The sequence below is a fragment of the Heptranchias perlo genome, chromosome 22 (assembly GCF_035084215.1).
Source record: "Heptranchias perlo isolate sHepPer1 chromosome 22, sHepPer1.hap1, whole genome shotgun sequence".
Lineage (NCBI taxonomy): Eukaryota > Metazoa > Chordata > Chondrichthyes > Hexanchiformes > Hexanchidae > Heptranchias > Heptranchias perlo.
The window spans coordinates 29,620,696-29,645,955 of NC_090346.1; the positions used below are offsets into that span (position 1 = coordinate 29,620,696).

Consider the following 25,260-nt stretch of genomic DNA (forward strand, 5'->3'; position numbering starts at 1 on the left):
ATACACTAGCTATCTGAGTCACTAACTTTTGCATATTTCTTTCCTTTGTCTCTTGTACGTTTCTGTTTCTTGCATTCCTTTCATATTACCTTCCACTTCCTTTATTTTGGTTTTGAATGCATTTTTTAATTTAAAAAATATTTTTGCTCCTTTTAATTTGCCAAACTGGAAGGTCCATATGAAATCTGAACAGGCAGCTCATTAGCTACAATATGATTTATTCAAAATCTGTGAATAGGCAGAACAGTGGCGCTATTGAAATATAATGCAGACAAGTGCCATGTACTGCACATTAGAAAAAAATGGATGACATTAGTATTCCATGAATGTTGTCTAACCACCTAAGCAGGAGTTGTTATTGACTCCGTGCTCAATACGTTAAATCATAGAAACATAGAAAATAGGAGCAGGAGCAGGCCGTTCGGCCTTTCGAGCCTGCTCCACCATTCAATATTATCGTGGCTGATCCTCTATCTCAATACCATATTCCCGCTCTCTCCCCATACCCCTTGACGCCTTTTGTGTCATGGTGGAGCACCAATCAACAAAGGAAATAGAATGCAGAACTATATTGCCAGTTGAGCACAAGTTGAGGGAACTGTATTGTGCTATGATCGGACCACACCTGAGTGATGTATCCAATTCTGGTCGCTGAGGTGGAAGGAAGACATTCAAGCCCTGAAATGGTTCAAAGAGCCTAGTAGCAGAGAACTGAGTTATGAGGAAAGATCGGAGAAACCTGGGTTTTTCAGCCTTTGAAGGAAATGACTGAATCATATAAAATAGTAAACCATATAAAAAGGGTAAATTCAGAACACAACTTCAACCAAACTATGATAATAGGACAAGGCAGTACAGATTCACACTAGTAAAAGATAAATTTAGATCTGATGGCAGGAGCTTCACACAAAGTAATAAACACATGGAATGGACTTGTGACTATTGGAGGTGAAAAATACGTTGGATACTGTGAAGGGAGAACTGCAGACTCTTTCTGGATAGATGAGCTAAGGTGGGCCAAATAACTTTAGGAACAGGAGTAGGCCATTCAGAGCCTACTATTTATCAGTATTTATTTTGTGACCAGCCTAAAATCTTCCTAATTGTAATGCAAGTGTCATTGTATTATAGTATCCGAATGTTGTCACATGGTGGTGTTATAGCACTGAGTCATGAAACAGTTTGCACTGCATAAACAACGGATTTTGATACAATGCTTTCCATATATTACTCAGTTTCTCAAAGCATCACGAAGTTGGGTACTACAACACTACAACATTTCAGCATTAAAGGTCATTGTACAATTCCTTCAGTATAACAGTAGTATTGGTGGACACGCTTTGCACTGGGAATTGGTTATTAGACAGTTGGGCTCTAGAAGAGGATTTTCGCTTGGTCCAAATCTAGAATTGGCGAGCCTCAGATCACCTGAATTTTTAACTTGTGTTGTAATTTTGTGTACTTTTAAAGAACCATTTCTCTCAATGGTTTTGCAGCAGCTCCTGTAATTGGACCTTATGCCCTATGATCTGGAAACTGTACCTTTTCTATAATCTCTCCTAGAGTTGCTGACCTGTAGGGTTAACAATTACCCAATTTGCAGTAATCTGTATACTGAATTACATAGGAACAGGAGTAGGCCATTTAGCCCCTTGAGCGTGTTCCGTCATTCAATTAAATTGTGGCTGATCTGTACCTCAGATCCATTTTCCCACCTTTGATCCATATCCCTTGATGCCCTTACCAAACAAAATCTATCGATATCAGTCTTAAAAATTTCAATTGACCCAGCAGGCACAGCCTTTTTGGAGAGTGAGTTCTAGATTTCCGCTCCATTTGTGTGAAAAAGTGTTTCCTGATTTCACTCTTAAATGGCCTTGCTCTAATTTTAAGATTATGCCTCTTATTCTGGATTCCTCCACTTAGAAGAAATAGTTTCACCGTATCTACCCTATCAAATCCCTTTATCATTTTAAACACCTCAATTAGATCACCCCTCAACCTTCTGAACTCTAGGGAATATAAGCCAAACGTACGCAACCTGTCCCCATAATTTAACCCTTTAAACCCTGGTATCATTCTGGCGCATCTACACTGTACCCCTTGCAAGGCCAATATATCTTTCCTGAAGTTCAGTGTTCAAACTGAAAGCAGTACTCCAAATGGGGTCTGACCAAGGCTCTGTACAACTGAAGCATCACTTCCTCACTTTTGAATTCCAACCCTCTTGAGGTAATGCCAAAGTTCCAGTAACCTTTTTGATTATTTTTTGTACCTGTGCACTAGCTTTTAATGATTTGTGCACATGTATATCTAAATCCCCTTGCTCCTCTACAGCTCCTAGTCTCTCACCATTAAGAAAATATTCCAATTTTTCTTTCTCAAATCCAGAGTGAATGACCTCACTCTTCCCAACATTGAACTGCATCTGCCATAGTTTGCCCACTTAGTATGTCTATGTCCTTTTGTAACTTCCTCCTCTCATCCACACAAATTATTGTAAACATAGTTTGATGCTATACAGCACACTATCTTCAAATAGATCAATATTAAGGACCAGAGTTTGTACAGACTAAAGCAAACAAAACATTTATTTGCACTTGTGAAAATATGAAGAATGAAAAATTCAGCAAATAATACTGTAATACTAAAAAATGAGAAAATCCATAAAGGGTCTGTAATGTTCTTAGAACATGTCTTTCTTTTCAGATATTTATCAATCACATCTTTGGAAAACATCTTCAAATGCTTAATGTACAATGAGTTATTTTGAGATGGAGTCACTCTTATTATGCAGGGAAATGCAGCAACCATTTTGGCCAGTTAATGTGTTTTAGTGATGTTGGACAAATCGATAACAATAATACAATTGAAAAATACAACTTCCTATTACATACAGTTACACATAGTGTCCTAGAGAAGCTGAGATACATTTTCGTCTTCAAAACTCCCTCTATTTACATGTTTCCAGGCAAACGCGATGAAGAACCATTAGCTCATTCAGGATTCAGGAATTCTGCTAAGTATATGAAATGAGCCATTAGCAAGTTAGATCAATACAACAATCTGAACTTTATTTTAAAGTGACATTATTTTTATTTTAAATATTCCTTTGCTATCATCCCTCCTCCCATAAGAGGAGGCACATTTTCTCTGCTTGGTACTTCCCCCAAAGGTGAGATCAGTAAATCGCTGGATGGAGAAATTGCTGGCAAGAACTAGCACCATGTCACAGTATGTGAGTACACCAGTGTGCTGCTGCTACACCCACACTTTCTGTTCATCGCTAAAACTGAATGCTGTAAAGCAAATTCAAACAATAATCTAAAATTAAGCATTTTATGTTCATAAAAATTGCAGCCAATCTTAGTTTTCAATTTGCTGCATAACTGGTACTGCAGTCAAGGGATAAATATGTGCCTGTGGAATTTTCCATTTGCTTTATTTAAATTATTTTTTTTTAGCAGCTATCCTGTACTTTATATGTATTTCAGATTTGGTGGAATGTTAACAGTTCTGATCAAGGTGAAGCATTGCTTCATTCCTCATTTCCTGTAACTGTTTGGACATGGATAATGAATAGTTTATATTGAAATAACTGCAGATCAGCAGTTTGAATGTACATTTAATTTCATTGTTTACTAAACCTCTAATTTGACCTTACCATGCTGAGCAAATTTTATAGTAATAAAAACCAATCTCTAAAACAGTCACTGCAAGTGACATGAAACCTGTAACGTGAGCTGATTTACTGGTACATGGTTAAGAAAATATATGGAGATTTTCTTTTGGTTCAGTTGAATGTTGTTTCTTACTGAGTGTACATTTTGAAATGTGCTACAATTGTGCTTTCTTTTACAACAGCAAGAAAAGATCAGAGAAAAATTTGTGACTGATTTACAAAGAGAATTTGCAGGGAAGGGGCTCACCTTTTCTATAGGTAATTTTAATTGTCTTTGCATTTGTCATTTTCTAATGGCATGGTGATGGGACAGTGGAGGAAAAAGTTTGAGTATTTTAAGAAAAAAGTGGTATACATCCTTCTGCAGCAATTAGTTTTATGGGTTATATTAGTTTTTATATGTTCTACAAGATCGCAGTGTAAAGGTGGCCACCTGCGGTTCTATAATATTTAACTTGTGATGTATATCGATCGTTTAGAGATTATCAGTGATCTTTTCACTATCTAAATAGCAGTTGCAGTGAGGACAGATGTGCTGTCTAAGAGCAGTTAGTTTTCAACAATCTGCATCTTGTGGCATACTCCAGAAAAGATGAAAAAGACATCAGTAATAATTAATTTTAGCAAGTTTCGTGAGGTGCATTTATTCTTAAGCAGTTTGTCGTAAGTCACTTTATTTTATATTTTAAGACCTGACCCATATTCAATCTGTGCTCTGCGTTTTGGATCTCAAACGACCAGGTGCTAAGGGTTCAACTTTTGGGTCTACAGATTGATTTGATCTAACATCAACCCTGTTTATACCACCAACCTTAACTTCGCTACAACACTAAGATGGTCACCGGGATCTTCCTCTGGGGTTCTCCCGATCAGTTGTCGTAACTTCAGAAGATTCGCAAAACCCCCATTTACGCATCTGTCCAGAGATTTGACTGAAGTTACGGCAGCTGATTGGGAGAACCCCCTGAGGAAATTCCCAGCGGGTATGTGTTGAACCCTTAATTATCCTAATATAAGGCTACATTTCTTGCATGCATTTATTAAGACAGTTATTAAGACAATGAAGTTTCAGGATCTGATACCAGTAGAGCTTTGTTAGGCGGGAATGTATAATGTAATTTCTAACCTGTTTTGTTTTCATCTCTCTTTCCTAGGTGGACAGATCAGCTTTGATGTGTTTCCAGATGGGTGGGATAAGCGATACTGTCTGGGAATCCTTGAGAGTGACAACTACAAGACCATCCATTTCTTTGGAGATAAAACCTTACCAGTGAGTAACCACATATAGTGTTTGATACTGCAGATACTATTGGAGTCATTAAGAGTTAAGCAATGACATTAATGGTATGGATACTGGGTGTGGGAATCACTACTTAAATCATCACACCAATAACGTTAAATGTGAATGACTACTTGTATTCTTCTTGATTTTATTCAAATTTACCATGTAGCAGCACATGAACAGAATCCTAAGTAACTGCATGTTTCCCATCCAGTTTTGTGAGCACACAACATTTGGCCTGGGTCAATAAGGAACAAAGGAAGAATCACCAAGAGTTGGTCTCCCTGAAGCTAAGATAATGCTGCTTTCTCTTGAAATAAAACAGGAAGAATAATGTTATTGTTTGAAGTATTCTATAATATAAACAACACACCGCAGCAGACATGGTCTGGGAAACTCGAGGGAGGGCAGTTTGTACACGGTACTGTTAACATAAGGTTTTATATGTATATTTGATATATGGCCTTGTGGGTCTCATTGCAACATTTTTAGTGGAGCCCTTTAAACAGGTTGAACTTAGCATTGATCCCACAGGCTCATTTCATAAAAATAAAGAGGGAATTCTTTAAAGTGAGTTAGGCCACTGTTGTATTGAACTTTTTAAGGAGGTAACAAGGAGGGTCGATGAGGGTAACGTGTTTGATGTAATGTACATGGAATTTAGCAAGGCTTTTGACAAGGTCCCACATGGCAAACTGGTCAAAAAAAGTAAAAGCCCATGGGATCCAAGCGAAAGTGGCTAGTTGGATCCAAAATTGGCTCTGTGGCAGGAAGCAAAGAGTAATGGTTGACGGGTGTTTTTGTGACTGGAAGACTGTGGGGTTCCGCAAGGCTCAGTACTAGGTCCCTTGCTTTTTATGGTATATATTAATGATTTGGACTTGAATGTGGGGGTCTTGATCAAGAAGTTTGGAGATGTTACAAAAATTGGCTGTGTGGTTGATAGTAAGAAGGAAAGCCGTAGACTGCAGGAAGATATCAATGGACTGGTCAGGTGGGCAGAAAAGTGGCAAATGGAATTTAATCCAGAGAAGTGTGAGGTAATGCATTTGGGGAGGGCAAACAAGGCAAGGGAGTACACAATAAATGGGAGGATACGGAGAGGTGTAGAGGAACAAAGAGACCTTGGAGTGCATGTACACAGATCCCTGAAGGTAGCAGAATAGGTAGATAAGGTGGTTAAAAAGGCATACAGGATACTTTCCTTTATTAGTCGAGGCACAGAATATAAGAGCAGGGAGGTTATGTTAGAACTGTATAAAACATTGGTTAAGCCACAGCTTGAGTACAGCGTACAGTTTTGGTCACCACATTACAGGAAAGATGTGATTGCACTAGAGGGTACAGAGGAGATTTATGAGGATGTTGCCAGGTTTGGACAATTTTAGCTATGAGAAAAGATTGGATAGGCTGGGGTTGTTTTCTTTGGAACAAAGGAGGCTAAGGAGAGATTTAATTGAGGTATATAAAATTATGAGGGGCCTAGATAGAGTGGGTAGGTAGGACCTATTTCCCCTAGCACTGGGGTCAGTGACCAGGGGGCATAGATTTAAAGTAATTGTTATAAGGATTAGAGAGAAGCTGAGGAGAATTTTTTTCACCCAGAGAGTGGTGGGGGTCTGGAACTAACTGCTTGAAAGCGTGGTAGAGGCAGAAACCCCCAACTCATATAAAAAGTACTTGGATGTGCACTTGAAGTGCCGTCACCTACAGGGCTACGGACCAAATGCTGGAAAGTGGGATTAAGCTGGATAACTCTTTCTCGGCCGGCACAGACAAGGTGGGCCGAATGGTCTCCTTCTGTGCCGTAAAGTTCTATGTACCTTTTTACAAAAGGTGCTGTGCCTGCTGATAGCCTGTAGAGATGGCTACATGCAAGTTTCCTGGGTCTGTTCATTTGCATACCCATTGGTGTAAAACCAGTGTAAAATGGGTGTACATAACTGAACTGCATGGGAACTCATTTGCAGCGTTTAAAAACACTGTTCAGCTTGCACACTTCAACAGTAGACTGGGGGACAACCAAGTAACAAAGGAACAATGCTTGGCTATCACACTTCACTCTCACATGACTTTACTGCATGTGTTATCAATATTCTCATCATACTTTTCAAGAAATCTGACATTAGCAGCCCATTGCAACAAGCCAGAAAAGAAGAATGCAGAACTTCACACCTTCAGACCTCTAAGCCCTCCCAGAGAGAATTGAAGGCAGGAGGAACAGAGTCCTAGATATATGTGCTACTGAGCCACCTATGCCATCTGGAGGAGGTGGCATTGACTGCCAATTCCCTCACCTCCAGAACTGCAGAACAGTGCTGCACAAAGTTCTGCATCCTCAGCAGGGCAGGCCCTAGGTAACACAATGGACACCTCTGCTTCTTCTTACCCACTCTGGGCAAAAGCAAACTCTTCACCCTCTAAAACCAACACTTGCACATATAACCATTCAGTGCTCTCTGGTTGTGGGGGGTGGTGCTCTGAGTCAGCATTTTGCACTATGCTACCCGCCCCCATATCTTGCTACAGAAACCTCACAGCTGTAATATAACTGCTGATCCCAGGGTCAAACATTGCACATTCTTAATTTTGATTCTCAGCCTTATTCTCCAGAACTCCATCCATAAACCTTCCTCTCTCTTCACTCTGCAACTTTAAAAGTAGCCTTAAAATCCATTTTTGACCAAGCTTTCAATCACATCTAACTCTCACACCTTGGCTCAAATCCTGTTTTCACCGCTGTAAAGCGGTGAGATTATGCAAATATAGTAACTGTTGTTGGTGGGGATGTTCTTGGTTTTAGGCTCAAGGAAGATTAACCTTTAGCCTGCTTGACTGGTCTAAGCTGATGAGTTTTGTAAGCTTTCAGTTCAACTCTAGACAAATCACTGATAAAACAACTCTAATGCCAAGAGTAACTTTTTTTAATAGTAATATTCACCCTATAGAACTAAATCAAATGCTTAACAGTTTTAATTAAATATTTTGAATTTAATTCTGCTTGCCTTGTTCAACCTACCTTTCCTTCATTCTCTTCTTCCTAATTCTGTTTTTTTTTATCCTGAATTGGCCTTAGGTTCTTTCTCTCGCTCTTTGCCACTCCTAAGAGATTGTGCGACACAGGGGAGGGAGTGGGTTGATGGTGAATGTAGACTGCACCATGTGTGCATGGTATAGGCTGGATAGACGATCTATTGTATAATCCCTTTTCCTTTCAAAAAAACTTCAAAATCAGTAACTTGTTTTCTTTTTCTTCCACCTGGCTCCCATGGTTCATTATAGAGTTGGGAACAAGTCTTTGACAAATGGGTTCTCATCGCTTGAAAATCAGCTTTAAGGGCTAGTTTTACAGCCAGCCAAAAGCCCAAGGCATAGAAATTGGTTTGCATCGGTCTGCCAGTGCAAATGGGCGCATGGATCGATCCCTGTGCTAGAACGGGTAGGCCTAATATCAGATGGGCCTTGGGCCTCATTCACATCAAACCAGCGAGCTCAGGGTCCTAACAAAGTCTTGCCAACCAGCCATGATTGGGAATGTTTTAACAATGAATTATTTGTGTTTTTTCTCTAAACACATGAATCTACTTTTTGCAGGGTGGGAACGATTATGAAATCTACAGTGACGCAAGGACTATAGGTCATTCCGTGACATCCCCAGAGGACACTTGGAGAATCTGTGATGAACTGTTTTTCGACTGAGGGATTACTATTCCATCGTAAAGTAGTGGACGTTGGAATGGCCAAATAAAACTCCATATCATATGACTGAAGAAATTTACTTGAATTAAATCTAACATCTCTAGCATATATGACTATTTACACAGAAATCCTGGAAACCAGTTTTTTGTTGCATCAGTAGCAAAACATTTTTTTAAACATTAGTTAATTTTTTTTGGGTGGAACAATAGCTAACTATTGGGCAAATAATTTGAGTGACTGACCCCTAAAAACAAAGGGTGGGGATCTTATAGAAATTAAGCAACAGATAATTTGACTGATAAACAAGAGCTAAAGATGCAGCCAGTTAATGATCCCCTTAATTGCATTGCTTACCTTATAACATGTGGAATTTTCAGAGACCTGATGTGATAGAGGAATTCCTTATAAGGCAAGTGTAGCACATTAATAATAGGGCCATTATTGTTTACTGTACAAAGGTGGCATTCCTTCTATCGATTTATTTTACTGAAAAAACCACGTCAGCTAGATTACTAATCGGGAAATTCCATTAGACCAACTTTTTGACCAAAGTTAACAGCAGGAATTACACCATGTGTCTTATTATTTGTACCTTTATTCCTCAACTTTAGATTCAATCAAGACCTCTACTCTCCATTTTTAAAATTGTGCTGGTCACTGGGAGGGTTAGAAGTGTGTTGTACTTCATATCAGAGTCCACAGTAGGAACCCTTTAGTAATTTTGCTGATCATTTCCCTTTATATGGGCTATTTTCATGGACAGAAACATCTGTGTTGGAATATGATCTTCATTTTTAATTAAAGCTGCAATTTCCCAGTTTATTGTACAACATTCATCATTATGGGGTCCCTGAAAAATCTAATAGAATCCTCTTCCATCTTTGAATTAATGAATTTCCCTATTTGAAAATGCAGACTTAAATCTGACAGCCATCCTTAGATTATAAACAGTCATGTAGTATATGCTACAATAACATTACAATCCTACCTCCAGCCCTGTGTGTGTGAAATATAGATCACAATTTATCAAAGATATTTAGATACCCTACAGTTTTAAGAATACAATAGATATTTATCCTATTGTGGGAAAGTAATTTTAACTACTTGTTGCAATTGTTCTTAGTTTTATTCAATTGAAAGACAGGAATGGCAGAAAACAAACTCTTGAACTCAAGCCATATATATGTAAATTTTGATGAAAGTACCTTTTCTAACATGTTTAATATTTGGCATCTCACATCATTGCATTTTACATCTTGACTCAAATAACTGGAGGAACTGTCTTGCTGTTTTACTGATGTGTGCAAGTTTTGAGTCTGTAAATCCGACATGTACATCTGTGCAGTGCAAAGCATATTTTTTCAAATCGATAAAGCCTCATGATTTTTATTTACACATGTTTTTCAAGAAAAGCTACCGATAGACCTGTATTTTTGAAAACCTGCTCCAGGAGCAAGGCACTCCCAGAACATATATTTAAAGAGTTATGCTTGGAGTCACCTACTCATTACCAGATGTCCTTTATCTTCTGACCCTTTTCAAACTGTTGGTGGCTTGCATTGTGAACCATGATCCTTCACCTAGATTTCTCAAGTTTACAAAATGCAATGTCAAAAAAGTTTAGTTGGCTGTTAGTGTTTTATACTTCATTCATGTGTAACCAAAAAAGGCAAATAATTTTTTAAAAACGTACAAATGTTCAATTCGTAAAATGATGCTGAAGCATTCAGATATCCAGGGTTCATGATTTTGCTCTAATTTGATTTACTAACACATTGGTATGCTTAGTCTAATTATACATTTGAACTAAAAAGATTACAAAGTTAGATACTGTATTAAAGTAAAGAAAAAAATCTAAGTTGTGTAGGCTTAATTTAAATGTTCTGGAAAGTAACTTTTATAGAATGTCCCCCTTAATTTGATTATTGTAAGATGGTCTTATAAATAACTAAGTCTTTATACATAGAAGCTCATCAACCTAAGACCTTATTGTAAAAAAAATAGTTGGCATATGCAGAGCCCATTCAGGAGACTGGTTTGTTTCTGCTTTCTTTAGCAACACCCAAGATGAAGAGGTCAATGATCTAACTAGCCACTGTTTAACAGTCAGGCACAATTGTGAATATAGAAGTCAAATATATCCATTTTTTTAAAAAAAGTTAAATAAGGAACTGGTTAGAAATAAATTGCAAATATAAACAAATCTTTATCAAATCTGTTTGCTTTTAAGTACTTGATTATATTTATAATGGATAAATTGAACCAGATGTAATCTTTTCTATATTAAGTGTGCAGTGCTTAGTATCTTTCCCCAATCAATGGATCAAGCATAATGGGCAAACCCATCTAATACAGCAAGTTCACATGCTGGGGCCCTAAGTTTGATTTATAATTACTAGCACTATAACTAATTAACATTTATATGCAATTCACTGTGTGCTATTTTAAGCTTTCATGTTAATTTTCAACTAATATTTGCACAGTCTAATATCCAATGCCCAACCTGAAGTAATATATGTCTGATGGTAAAATCATTGTGTAGTCTTTTAGAAAAATCTATGAAAGACAAATCAAAGTTTTTCCCCCAACTTTTGTCTATTCAATAGGATGATCTGGTTTAAAACCCATCCATTCAGGTGCAAGAATGAATGTTCTCATCTAAATGCAATTTTGAACTTTCACTGATCATCTTTCTTGATATACCATCTGATAATGTTGGTGCTCTAAAAGGTGACGGGGTAATCAAAAAGCTTGAAGTTGATGGGCTGTCTGGACATAGAAAAACAAATTAAATTCTCATACAAAATGAAAGAACATTTTGAAAAAAGGATTCTAAGTTTATACCTACGTTTAGTGATTCAAAAGGCTGTGGTAACATATGTACATCAAAACAATGCAGATTGATGTTTTGTCATTTATTCAAACACTAAATTTTATTTGTCTGCTAAATAATTCAGAATTAGATTACAGATAATTCATAATGCCAAAAGGTACATAAAAATGGTACATTAATCCTCAAAGTTCATTCAAAACAAAGTGTAATAGTATAGTTGTTGTGAATTGCAATTGCAGTACAATACATGATAAAATACAAAATATTCATATTTGTAAATATAAACTAATGACAATTTGTTATGGGGTAAAATGGATTCTGCTACTGTTTCAGTGTTAAAATAGTGTTATCAGAGACTAAGGCACTGAAGAATACCAGAATTAAAATATTCTTCACAGAAGGTGAGAACGGAGAAAGATACATCGACATAATCCTTTTCAGGCTCTTTTATGTCAACGTGCCATTGACAACAGGTGCAGACTACTGCCTTCGAAGGCACTTTCCAATAAAAATGCAGGAGGCTTCCATACACCCAAGACCCACATTTTGTGGTATCAGCAACTACCCTTGGGTCTTAAATCAGAATGTACAAAGCCTGATTTTTCTGCATCTAACTATGACATGGAGCAGCTCAAAAGTAAAGTAAATGAGGGGAGACTAGCAGATGGAATCACGAATCTCCATATCACTTTCCCAGGACCCCTAACTCAAATGTAGAGGTCTTAACGTAGCAGGGAAGTAAGACCAGACCAGTAGAGTTTGCTGAAATCTGCTTTTAAATCCTAGCCTCTAGTGAACACTAACAATGGCACAGAAAAATTGCTTAAGGGTTAATCAGCAAATAACAATTCTCTTTATTCAAATACATTTCCACAGTATTTATGGACAAATTCTTAAAAGGTTATCTCACACTGCAAACCAAACAACTATTACTGTCACTAATTTTAAATATCAATCCAAATATTGAGTATTTCTTAATGTTTCATTATCACAGCTCAGCTCTTTGTTACTTAAGATAGGAAAACACATGCAAGTTTGACAAGGAATGCCTCATTATCAACACAACCAGTTTCCAATTTGAAGTCAATGGAAATTAAAATCAGGAGATATGTATTATGGGCGAATGAATCGGTATCACCCCTTTTACACCCACCCAAAGTCAAAATCACCCACAGTATCCCTTTCCGAATCATTACATTGAATTCAGATTGGTTTCTTTGATTTATTATCCTTATTTAACTTGTCAGATTTAGACTAGTTCCCAACACAAAGATTGCAACAAAATTATAACTCTTAAAAGTACAATTTTAAATCACAGATTATCTTGTGTTCATTTAATAACATTCTGTAAAAAGATACAGAAAAAGGAATTCTACGTCCTTTAAAGCGATTTTTGCTACTGTTTTACACTCATTCCATTTTAGATACAAACACAGTTCCAGTGTTGTTTAAAAAAAACGTTCTCCAGTAAGCAATTGATGCAGTATCTTACTGTGTGTTTGTCACAAGAAAAATCTGATGTCAACAGAAAAAGAAAGTTAGGTTAATGCAAGTAGAGCAGTTTCTTGAAAGCTCAATGCCTTGCAAATAGTGGTGGATATTTGGGTGTGCATTTATGCTAAGAGCTTCAGATGGCATTATTTACAGATTTCACAGTAGTAAACAGACACCAAGACATTATGTACAGTTGACAGCTGCATGTTCCAATCAACCAATACACAAGGTTACAATACCAAAAAAAGTGATTTTTTTTTAAATCAAAGGAAACTAACCCAAAATACCTACTAATCTATTCAAAAAATGGTTAACAAGATTAAGATTTTTTTTAAATGTGCGGCATTTACAACTGTACTGATCAGTGCTGTGCTGGGTGGTCGGATCCCCGACAGCCAGGAATTAGCAGTGCTGAATCAATATTGGTACAATCTTCAAGCATTGCATTTATGGGAGGTTGAAACCAGACACAGAGATTTTAACTACTGTAGACTATAGGACAGTGGCTCTCCATGTTAACAACACCACAGAGTGATCAATGCCAGTTTGATCACCCAGTCCGTTGAACTCACATACTCATTGCATTGAGGAGGGAAGGAAAACTGAAGCAGAGTTATTCACAGTAGTGCTCTTTCACCTCCTGCTGGCTAGTTTGGAGGGGGTTTGGCAGAGGCCTGGTCACCTTATCAGCTTCAAACAATGGACCATGCAGACCAGAGGAGAGAAAAACAAAAATATTAAAGGGTAAATCCCCTTTAAATGATTAAACCTATAAATTACAAACATGATTTGCTGTGAAAAAGATTCAATGAAACTACGACTAACTAAATTAATGATTTTAGGGCACTGCAGTTAAAATAAATTTCCATTACATTGCTGCTTTATAAGAAAGTGCAGCTTTTAATACAGTTGTTAAGAGTAACATAACTATTTTCTGTGGACTGCACATTCTGGAGATGGGGAAAAGACGCATGTAAAACATGAATCCCTAATACAAAGTTTCACATGTACATTCAGTGGCTCAGACACCTTAATAGAAAATTTGGAAGGTATGAATGATGTTCAAATAACCAACCATTGTTCAATGAATAATTTTTAGGTGTTTAAAACACTACAGCTTTGTAAAAAATATAAGTTTTAATTCTGCAAGTAATCTGTTAGAATGCATACTACTCAAACACTTCACTCATGTATTTGCTCATACTTAAACCACCTTGTTGGACAGCAGGATAGGATAGCAGGTCATTTTTATGAGCTGACATGTCCTGACCACGTTTCGTGCCTTGTTCCTGGTGCTTGGTGGGTGATGACCACTTCAACAGCCTGTATCTTCTGATTTTTTGGAGGAATAGAACAGACCTTGTAAGATACCTCATCCCCCTCCATTGGTACATATTCTCCTTCGATACTGATATAAAAAGGAAAGAACATATTCAGCCAAAAGTTGCCCATGTCTTATACTCGAAATGGTAGTTAATACATAAAAATCAGGCCAGTACAGTCATACCATGTTATTTATATAATCCACAAATACATATAAACACATTCCTAAATAATAATAAAAACCTCAGCTGGTGGAGAAAAAGCAGCATTTGAATATTCAATTTGAATAAAATGTTTATTCATTTGTATACATACACACAGATATGTATCTACATAGTCCTACAGAGATCTGGTAATATTTTCATATTCACAAAGTGGTGACTCAATAGCTGACTGCCAAAATTAACCTTGCAATATCATTCAGTCTTATCAATAAACTTGCACTTCTTTATGCCAAGTGCTTTCAGATATATTTCCATAGACATCACCACTTTCACAGCACAAGTACCTGGTTGACCTCTGCATATTTACCAATACAGAGATAATCAAATTATGATGCAAACTGAGCTCCATGTTTCAAATTATGAAGTATCTTTTTTTATATGGCCAAGATAAAAATGTTTTAAAACCAGCTGACATATAGGGGGTGATTTTAAACCCCAAGAACGGGTGGGCTGGGGATGGGTGGGAGTTGAAAATAGTTGTTTTTTTGGGTCGCAACCGCAAAATTTTCAGACTTGCATTCCCGGGGGAAGCCTGTACTTTTACGCGCCGACTTTAAACCCGGAAATAAAGCCGGGTTGCGGTCGCGACCCAAAAAACAACTATTTTCAACTCCCACCCGCCCCCAATCCACCTGTTCTTAGGGTTTAAAATCATCCCCATAAAGGCCAATAATATGATGCCATCAGATGTAGAGGCCTTCGGCCTTCAATGCTCCCTGTACCTCAGCGCAGTCCAATGCATTTGGCCAGTATGAAGGGCACTGGGAGGCTGCACATAAACTGTGTGCTGGGGCCATGAAAAGAATTGAAGTATAAAAGTATTGTCCCATAATTGAACGGGAGCACCTTAGGCCACAGGAAAAAAAAATTACAGTTGGCTGGCGCTTCCCCCAACCCCCTTATCACATCCTCTTCCCCCGCCTCTCCCCCACCCTTCACTGGAAGCTGATACCGGAGATTACAGCCCCAGCCAAGTAACACTCATGGAAAGTCATGAGAAACATGCCACAAAAATATTCAAACAAGCTGACCTCGTACTATAGACGAGGCCAGCTCACTGAAGTGCAGGGCTGAACCGCACCAGGGCTGAACCACTGCCCAAGGACAGATAATCCTTTGTCCTTTTACTCCAGGAAATGGGAGTCAGAAACAAAGCTTTAAAAAAAAAAGTACTTAAAACTTTTAAACAAATAGTACAATATTCCCAGAGAGTTATCAACAATTCAGCAATCTACAAGTGAGCCAAACCCCCAGTTCTGTCAAAGCTTATGTTCCGCCTTCACAGTGATGCCAAACCAAAGGACCTCCTCATGCTGGTAAACCCCAGCAGCCCCACCCACAGTGCTGTCAAACACTAAAACACAATACATTGTGAACACTCATCAGATCGACTTTATAACAACTTGGTCAAAAACGTGGGTTTTAAGGAGGATCTTAAAAGGAGGAGGGGCTTAGGGAGAGAATATTCCATTCATGATGTTCACCATAGTTCACTGGCAACTTTCCCACTCATGAGCTATGAGGTCACCTGACTAAGGATGTAAATTCATATATCCAATGGTTGTTTATAATCTATTTTCCACTTACTCCAGGAAACGGGAGACAAAAACAAATCTTCAAAAATTTGCTAAAAACTTTTAAACAGTACAATAATCAACAACAACTTGCATTTATATAGCACCTTTAATGTAGAAAAACATCTCAAAGTGCTTCACAAAGGTGTAATCAGACAAAAAATGGCTGCTGAGCCAAAGAAAGAGTTATTAGAAAGGGTGACCAAAATCTTGGTCAAAGAGGTTTTGAAGAGGGTCTTAAAGGATGTGAGAGGTGTGAAAAGGAGGAGGGGTATAATACCAAGAATTCCAGAAGGTGGGTTTAGGCGGCTGAAGGCATGGCCGCCAATGGTGGGGTGAAGGGAGAGAGGGATCTAGCAATAATTCATGTACTCTATTGCTGTATTTCATTTGTTAATGGCACATAACTCCATATTGTAAAAGGTGCTGAGATGGTATACATGCTCCAGCTCTGCTTTGGGTCTAGTATGCACCCAATAGGCCAAACAAGCTCGCATAAAGCAAAAAAGGTAACTTGTTTGTGGTAGATTTCATAATAGCTCTCCTTGTGCCTCTATTGAGCAGCAATGTTATGTATGCACAAGAAGTTTATCTTTATCTTGTTAATAACCTCTGTTCATGAAAATTGGCAGGTGTTATGTCCAGGTGGGTTGATGCACAAGTGAGAAAATCACTGCTCTTGAAAAACTAAATGATCAGTGGGAGATGTGAGAGGTGCAAACTGACAATGGATGACAAATGTCAGAGGCAAAAAATTCTGAGAAAATAATCTGTTCCAACATAATGAAAGGATAGAAATGAAAAAATTACAAGCATTAGATGAGGTTAATGCTGGTTCATCTACAAGACAGTATAGGTGAATTATTTCCCAATATTTCTGTACATCAAGATGAACTAAACACCCATTATTCTATAGCAACCAGAGTGCTAAATCCTACAGTTAGTGTCACAATTTTCATTTTGTCTTCAATTATATTTCCAAGACCAGACAAATTTTTATTGCCTACCTAGCCTTTACCGACCCCTAAAATCACTCAGGGGTGAAAAGCTGTATATTTTCTAAAATTTTATATTTGATTTCTCCCCAACATCACAAAAAATTATAAATACACAACAGATATGACTAACTCCTAGGGATTTAGCATAAGGAGCCTGTGGGTGTGCTACAGTGAGCTTGCTTTCTGGAAAGCAATTAAGTTACATTAAAACTCTTATTACCAGACGACCGTTTTCTGTCAAACGCGGATATTTCATTATGCTACTGTGTGTGTGTGAGAGAGAGAGAGAGAGAAATAGTGCCTCAGCTATCTCTTCCCTAACTTCTTTTACTATGCGCTGATGCAATCCACCCAGACCTGGGGTTTTACCCTCTCTAAGTTTAATTAGTTTATCAATTATCTCCTCCCTTTCTATCTTAAATGTCTTTACATCTTTTTTGATCTCCTCTTCTAACGTCATGTCCACCATATTAGTCTTCCTGGTGAATACTGAAGCAAAGTCATTATTTAATATTTCTGACATTTCGCTGTCATTGCCTGCGAGTTTATTGTGTGTATCCCCTAGTGGCCCTATCTCTATCCTGATTTTTCTTTTGTTATTTATGTGTCTGTAGAATATTGCACTTTTTTTTGGATTTCCTTGATAATTTCATTTTGTGGTTAATTTTTGCCTTCCTAATTGTTTTTTTGACTTCTTTCCTAACCTTTTCGTATTCCATTATGTAAAACAGCACTTATAAAGACCAGTTACATTACCCTTCCATGTAGATCTAGCACGCATTCCAACAAGGTTTAACTATTTCCCATCACCTGTCAAGTAAGTATATTTTGTTAATTAAAATATTACCCTGAAGTTTTAAATGTTTTTTCTTTTTTCTAGTCAATTCTTTTCCCTCTCTTCTCTGTTGAAACAGGAATATGTTTCCATAGTTACCAGGCACCCTCTGGTACCTCATCCAATGAGGGCGGGTGTAGGCAGGTGCAGGTACCTCAAGACCCAATGACATTGAAATTCAAGCTATCTCCACTATTTTTTCTCCTGCTCTTGGAAGGATATTGTAGAGTCCCACACATCAAATATGCTCATTTAGGAGGCATTGCTGGATGCTTTTTAGAATGCATCCACGACGGCTTCCTAGATCAGTACATTTCTAGTCAAACAATGAAAGAAGGATTGTTTGATTCGCCAGCTATGGCTCAGTGGGTACCACTCTTGCAGAGTCTGAAGGTCATGGGTTCAAGTCCCACTCCAGAGACTTGGGTACATAATCTAAGCTGACACTCCAGTGCAGTGCTGAGGGCCGAGGCCCCGTCTGCCCTCTCAGGTGGACGTAAAAGATCCCATGGCAATATTTCAAAAAAGAGCAGGAGTGTCCTGGCCAATATTTATCCCTCAACCAATATCTTTAAAGAGAGATTATCTGGTCATCACATTACCGTTTGTGGGACCTTGCTGCATGCAAATTGGCTGTCGCCTTACCTACGTTACAACAGTGATTACACTTCAAAAAGTACTTCTTGCCTGTAAAGCACTCTGGAGCATCCTGAGGACATGAAAGGCGCTATATAAATGCAAGTTCTTTCTATTTGGTCCTGGGAAATGAAGTGGAGCAAGTAACTGATGTGAGTAGGAGAACAATTGGGAAATAGCATCTGCAACAGTGTTCAGTGTAAGAGTTAGGATAATTAAATGTCAAGATAAGGGTTCTGCCTGGAAAAAGGCAACTTTTAGTGAGATAAAAAGGGGTGTGTCTTACATTATCTGGGCAGAAAAGTTAGCAAACAAGTCGCTGGATCAGCAGTAGGAAATCTTCAAATACGAGATGGATAGGGTACAAAATAAATATTTCCCTATATGGCAAAGGAGGTGCTTCAAAGAATAGTTCCAAGGATAAACAGAGGGATTAAAATTAAACTGAAACTTAAAAGCGAGGAGTGAGATAAAAGTTAGAGCTCACAATATTAAATATAATCATGAGAAATACAGCTAGTGTGGTAGGGAGCTAAAAATGGAGACTAGACATGCTAATAGGGAATTTGAAAAATGGCAGGTGAATAATTTAAAGGGAAATAAGAGTTTTAATAAGCATAAGAGGACTGGGACCATTCAAGGATAAAAGAGGGAGTTTAGTTGTGAAGGATAAAGATATGAAGAAGATATTAAATACTTTGCATTGTTTTTTTAAACAAATGATGGTGGAATTGAAAATGTAAGTCTAGTAAATGAGTATCTAGTAAGAGAACTGTAGAAAAGGAATTGGTTCTAGAGAAAAAAAAAATCAAGAAGGGAGAGAAGGATAAACCAGATAACAATGGACCTGTTAATCTAACATCAATTGTGAGCAAACTGTTGAAATTTCTAATTCAAGGTAACATTAATGAACATTTAGAAATGCATGGGTTAATCAAGGACAGCCAGCATGAATTTGTTAAAGTCGTGTTTGAAAAATTTAAGCAGTTTCTTTTTTAAAGTGATGACTGATAAAGGAAATGCAGTTGATGCATGCTTAATAGATTTTCAGAAGGTGTTTGAAAAGATGTCTCATAAGAGACTGGTTAGAAAAAAAAAAATCAAGTGTACAGTAGGAGAAATCTAGCAGCACAGATAGAAAATTCGTTAATAGACAAAAAACAATCAATGGATCCGAGCAAAGTACAACCCTACCACATCCATCAAGAATAGAGAACAAGGCGACTAATAGGAGGAGATGGGTCTATGAACATCCCCATTCTAGACCATAGTGGAGTCCAGCATGTGCGTGCGAGACAAGGCTCAAGTCTTAGCAAGCGTTTTCAGCCAAACCTGCCAAATGCACCCAACATTACTAAGGGAGGGGGAGGGGGCTTTAAAATTTAAACGTCCAGTTTCCCCAAAAGTGATTGATTGCTTTCAGGAAAGGCATTTCCAGTAAAAGTAGCAGTATTTTCAATTTTTAAAAATTCCACTACCTCTTGTGACCAGGGCTGCTTACGTCTGCCTCCCACCTGAAGCCCCACTGCCAACATAAATGATGCGGGCACCCAACAAGGGTACGCAAATGCACCTGACCCCAGCAATTGGGACAGGGTTGCTACAGCATCTGTGAGCCGAGCATAAGTTCTTTCTCACCCCAGATCCACCCAAAAAGCCCCTCCATTGGAATTTTTATGCCATTGTTTGTGTGATCCCTTCAAATCAGCAGCAGCAAGTAGGAAGTTTTTTTCTACATACACTAGGTGGCATAACAGGTTGCAGCTAGAGGCAACAGTAACAAGAACAAATGTCTTGAGGATTTGCCAGTGGTGGTTGCTGACAGCACAGAATAACATTAAATTGTACTGCAGTATTACAATTTCTCAATGCCTGAAAGAGAAGTCAATATGTAGCTATCACTAAAGATCGATTATTAGTGACGAAGTACGATTCCAAACAAAACAAAACCCAACACAATAAACTGAAAAGCTCTTGCTTTTCATTTCACGCATTGCTGCATGAATGATAGACAAGCCTCATCTCATAAGCTTTGATTCAATGTTTAAAATATAAACAGGTTTGCCCTGCATGGTGGCTTTTGGCTCAAGTTCCCTCCCCTGCCACCTTGGGACGACGAGTCATATATATTATATGCCGGTTCAATTTCCACATTTTTACCACATTTAGAAAGAAACTTACAGCAGAATTTAGCAGCAAATTTTATAATTACACACAGGAGGAAGAGACATGACCAGCCCATTTCCTCAATGTTCTGTTGCTCTCTTTTCGTTAAGTAAAAATTAAATTGTTTTCGCCCACTCTTAGGTCGGCCTGCACAATTCACTATTTCCTTTCCCAGTGGGTGGACAGGCCTCTGTCAATGCCACTCTTGATATGGTCACTAGGAAGTAGCTCACCCACTGATTTTCCTTCCCTTTCATCTTGTAAACACAATCTACTCCACTATCACCTTCAGCCAGCTTTTTATTGTGTTCAATTATTCAGCACTGATAGACACAGCCATAGGTAGGCAAGGACAGCTTAATAGTGAAGGCCAAACAGGAAGTATAAAAGATATATATCTCATTCTCAGAATGAAAGTAAAAAAAGTTTATATATTTTTGGCTCCGCTGCTGCCCTGTATACAGCTGGTTTCTTAATCTCAAACTAAAAAGCCTTTACTGTAAAAATAAAAGGCAAACAGATTCTTCCAGGAAGATGAGTGATGTAGCATCACTTTCTGACCTGAGCATACTGTGAACCCTCCTCCATTTGGTTGCAAGAGAAAAGCAGATCCGCAAATTGGATCCCTAATTTGGGTGGGAAGAATGAAGCCATTGCTCGGTGGAAGAGATAGATATACAAGGATGAAATGATCCCATAACTCTCCCCCATCCCTCACCCCCAACATTCCATGCTGTCTTGTGGCCCTGCAAGGCTCCTTCTCTGAATGTTGCCAGTCTATGGATAGGGCATACTCCTCAAAGACTTCCTGATATCAATTGTAGATCTCCAGTCGATCCTTCCAGGCATACCAGGAGGCCTTCTAATTGAACAGTTTCTACCACAGATCAATGTAACGGTCTTTGATCAATTGGAAAGAAAATTACCCAATAGAAGCTTATGGAACTTTGATCATGACGCAGGCTATTTGCATTTGGGAGCTCCCTGAGCTGCAGCATAAACAACACCAATATGTGAAACCTGACTAGTTTGGAACACCCATGGAATGTGCATTATTGATAACTTGATTGACAGACTTTTTTTCATCACATGCTGAAAGGCAGGGGTTAGAAATCATTGGACATTGTGCATTCAAAACCTTTTGGACATTCGGACATTGTAAATTTAAAATGTAACGGCAACAATGTGCAGTAGCTTCAAGAAGCTTCAAACAGCAAAAACAACTGGTAAGAACAAAGCTTCTAGAAGCAGACCTTTGGTTCTCAAAACAATTTATAAGAACAAAATGGATAAACAGTGCTAAGACAGTTAGAAATCCTTGGGAAAGACAACTAAAACCACGGACAAGAGGCTACAGAAGGTTTCACGTGGACACGAGGCTACAGAAGGTTTCACACAGACATGAGGCCACAGAAGGTTTCACACGGTGGTTTCACACAGACATGAGGCTACAGAAGGTTTCACACAGTGATTTCACACGGACATGAGGCCACAGAAGGTTTCACACAGACATGAGGCTACAGAAGGTTTCACACAGTGATTTCACACGGACATGAGGGCACAGAAGGTTTCACACAGACATGAGGCTACAGAAGGTTTTGCACAGTGATTTCACATGGATATGAGGCTACAGAATGTTTCACACGGTGGAAAGGCTGCACCTGGGTTCTCACAGTTTTGAGTGGCCCAGCCAACTGTCCAATATTAATGCAGCAGTGGGTGAGTGGCCAAAATGGAATTTATCAACTTCTACCTCACACCCCAACTGGCAAAAATCATATAAAGATGGTACATCGTGGCAGATTCTTTACTGCATTCGGAGGAGCCTTAAGAAGCTTCGCCTAGAGGAAGGACATCCAACAAGAAGAAACTTCAAAAGCACGAGAGAGCTGATCGCTCTTCTGCCTTGGTGCTGAAATCCTTGGTTTTAAGGTTGTAAGTATTGCTTGATGTTTGTGTGAATTGTTTAAATCATTAAATAATCACTAATTAATGAACCTACTGCGTATGTGTGACTTTCTTTGACTGATTATTGTCCAGTTTCACAAATCACTGAGAAAGGTGGTTTTCCCTACAATGCTCATGGTAACGAATGCCAGATCCTCAAAACAGAACCATAAAACAGAACATGAAAATTAGTGATAATGCTATTACTGAATCCAGACAAATGTGCTGCTTGCTATCATTACAAAATCCATTCAACTTGTTCCCAACAAAATCTTTTATGGTTTGAAATTCTCATAACCATACTGTCCATTTTCCACGTGGAACAACTCATTCTGCTACAAATTACAGTGGCACTCATCTTCACACCAGTCACATTCAAACCTTTTTAGCAGTCCCTACAATCATTCCACCCATGTGTGGGTTAAAATATGTCCTACTCTCTACTGACTAACTTCAGTAGTATTCACTTGTTAGATTGCAGTGTGCAACACATTACATTGTTTTTCCACACTTGAGCCCCATCATGGCTGGCTTTGGAGGTAAACTAGTTCAGGGGGAAAAACAAAAATAAATAAATTGGGACCTGCGCAAATCTTAAAATTTGCAGAAATTCAATAACAGTTGCTTTATAAATGTTGAAATTTCCCTGATAATTACAAGCATTAAAAATGCTTTCACAAATTATGGGAATCCACAGTGAATCTCAAATGCTGGCAATAGTGCTGTTCATTCAAAAGATTAAAAGCCACATTTTCCTTCTTTCTTGGTTCATTATCTTCATTTTGTAAAAGTTAATAAACCCAAATCAAGATGACAATGTGGGCAATTTTACTGCCAAAGTTGTTGTGGCGTTTGAATTTGACGAGTGGAACAAACGGAATGGCCAATCAGTATTGATGCTACTTTCACAATTCTCAAAGTAGCCAAACTGACACTGATCAGATATAAATCACACTTTATTTAAACAAATATGAAATGCACAAAGATTGGTTAAAAGTGTCACAATTATGATGCAGGTAGGCCCACTTCACTGACTGGAACATGGCGGTCCTTATGGACGACAAACTTGAAATGTTTACTGAACATTTTGTGCTGGAGGGAGTTAGCCACAAAATAACTGTTTGAAAAGGTGGACTACAGAAGTGGCATCCATGGAGAAGCACAGCAGCTGTCAACTGATTAGGTCAACAACAGTTCTGGGCCACCAAGCAGCCCTGCACAAGAGGCTGCAAGCAACATCTCAGAAAGCAATGAGCAGTGACAGAGTATTCCCGCCCTTAGTGCAGATACACAGCTGGAGGTAATTGGCCTTCTGGATCATAGACAGCTCGTCAGTTGATCATCAGCCGCTACTAACTCAGCTAGGCAAGCACTTGGGAGTAGGGCAATCCACACTTAATACATATAAATGCAAAATTCATCAGGAGTAAACAAGAAAACAGATGGAAGATGCCACTATACTATTAATCACTATCTTTTTTGAAATAACTTTGAAATGTGGCTCTTTCCTTAGATAACTAACTCAAGTCTGAATTAAATTTTTAATTATTAAGTCCTGTGCAAGGCTCTACGATTCTCAATTATTTTATCAAAACCTTAATTTTTGGGGGGGCTTTCATCAACATTAGTATGGGAGCAAAGATCAGCTGTAGTAAAATGGAAGAGATTTCTATGGTTTACTCATGTCTATTTTTGTTCAATTTTATATACAAAATGAAACGCGGTCCTACAGTCTAACCTTTTCATCTTAGTTTCATGCAGGATTCTGCAAATTCACCTGTAACTTGTCACACCACTCTTCTGCAGATATAATACACCCTGCGATGTCTGCTGTCATGTGTAGTGGTAACTGTATAGCTTGTAGCCGAAATGCAGTTTGTCAAATATTTGCAGCCATGACAACGAACATAAATTAGTCATTAACACGGTCTTGGAAGCTGCAGAAAGGGAAGGTTGCATTACAGTTCAAACACTCTAATGGAAATGGGTGCAATGATAATTAAAGCCATCAGAAAGAATTTTTTTGTTGCTGTTCTTGAAAACAGAACAAGGTTTATAAAAAAAAAATTGTCTGAGGGTTGATGAGCTTTACATTCTTCAAGGTCAACAGCTATCTCAAGCATTTGTCACCGAGATGCATTTTAACTATTTGTCCACCACAAGTGAGGGAAACAGATTAAAATGCTGTGTTATTTTGAATTGATCTGAAAATGGTATGTAAGTTTCAAACAGCATTCGACAATACAGACATAGCATGACTGTCGTAATTGTTTGAAGATAAAACATTTTGGCGACTCTTACCATGAGCTTCTGAATGAGAACATGGGAGAGCAGTGCTTCTTTTATCCAATCATTCTGAACAGGTACATAACATTCAACCTTAGGATTGCCAACCCTCCAGGATTGTCCTGGAGTCTCCAGGAATTAAAAGATTAATCTCATGGACACTGCTGCAAGCAACTTAGGAGAACAATCTTAAGGGTATTAGTATGTTTTTCCCCCCCATTTTCTTTGAACACTTTCATTAGCAATAAAAATATTGGAGATAGGGGGAAAGGGCTGTTTAA

General features: G+C 38.2%; 2 protein-coding genes across 2 annotated transcripts in view; one reads left to right on the forward strand and one right to left on the reverse strand.

Annotated features, from left to right (window-relative positions):
- Positions 1 to 10,037, forward strand: part of pmm2 (phosphomannomutase 2) — a 32,625-nt gene extending 22,588 nt beyond the window's left edge. Inside the window, exons 6-8 of the mRNA XM_068003183.1 lie at positions 3,865 to 3,940; positions 4,837 to 4,952; positions 8,559 to 10,037. Coding sequence (XP_067859284.1) covers positions 3,865 to 3,940; positions 4,837 to 4,952; positions 8,559 to 8,663 — 297 coding nt within the window. The 3' untranslated portion in view covers positions 8,664 to 10,037. The remainder of the gene's footprint in view (positions 1 to 3,864; positions 3,941 to 4,836; positions 4,953 to 8,558) is intronic.
- Positions 10,038 to 11,573: 1,536 nt separating this feature from the next.
- Positions 11,574 to 25,260, reverse strand: part of carhsp1 (calcium regulated heat stable protein 1) — an 87,415-nt gene continuing 73,728 nt past the window's right edge. The window contains exon 4 of the mRNA XM_068003185.1: positions 11,574 to 14,398. Coding sequence (XP_067859286.1) covers positions 14,239 to 14,398 — 160 coding nt within the window. The 3' untranslated portion in view covers positions 11,574 to 14,238. The remainder of the gene's footprint in view (positions 14,399 to 25,260) is intronic.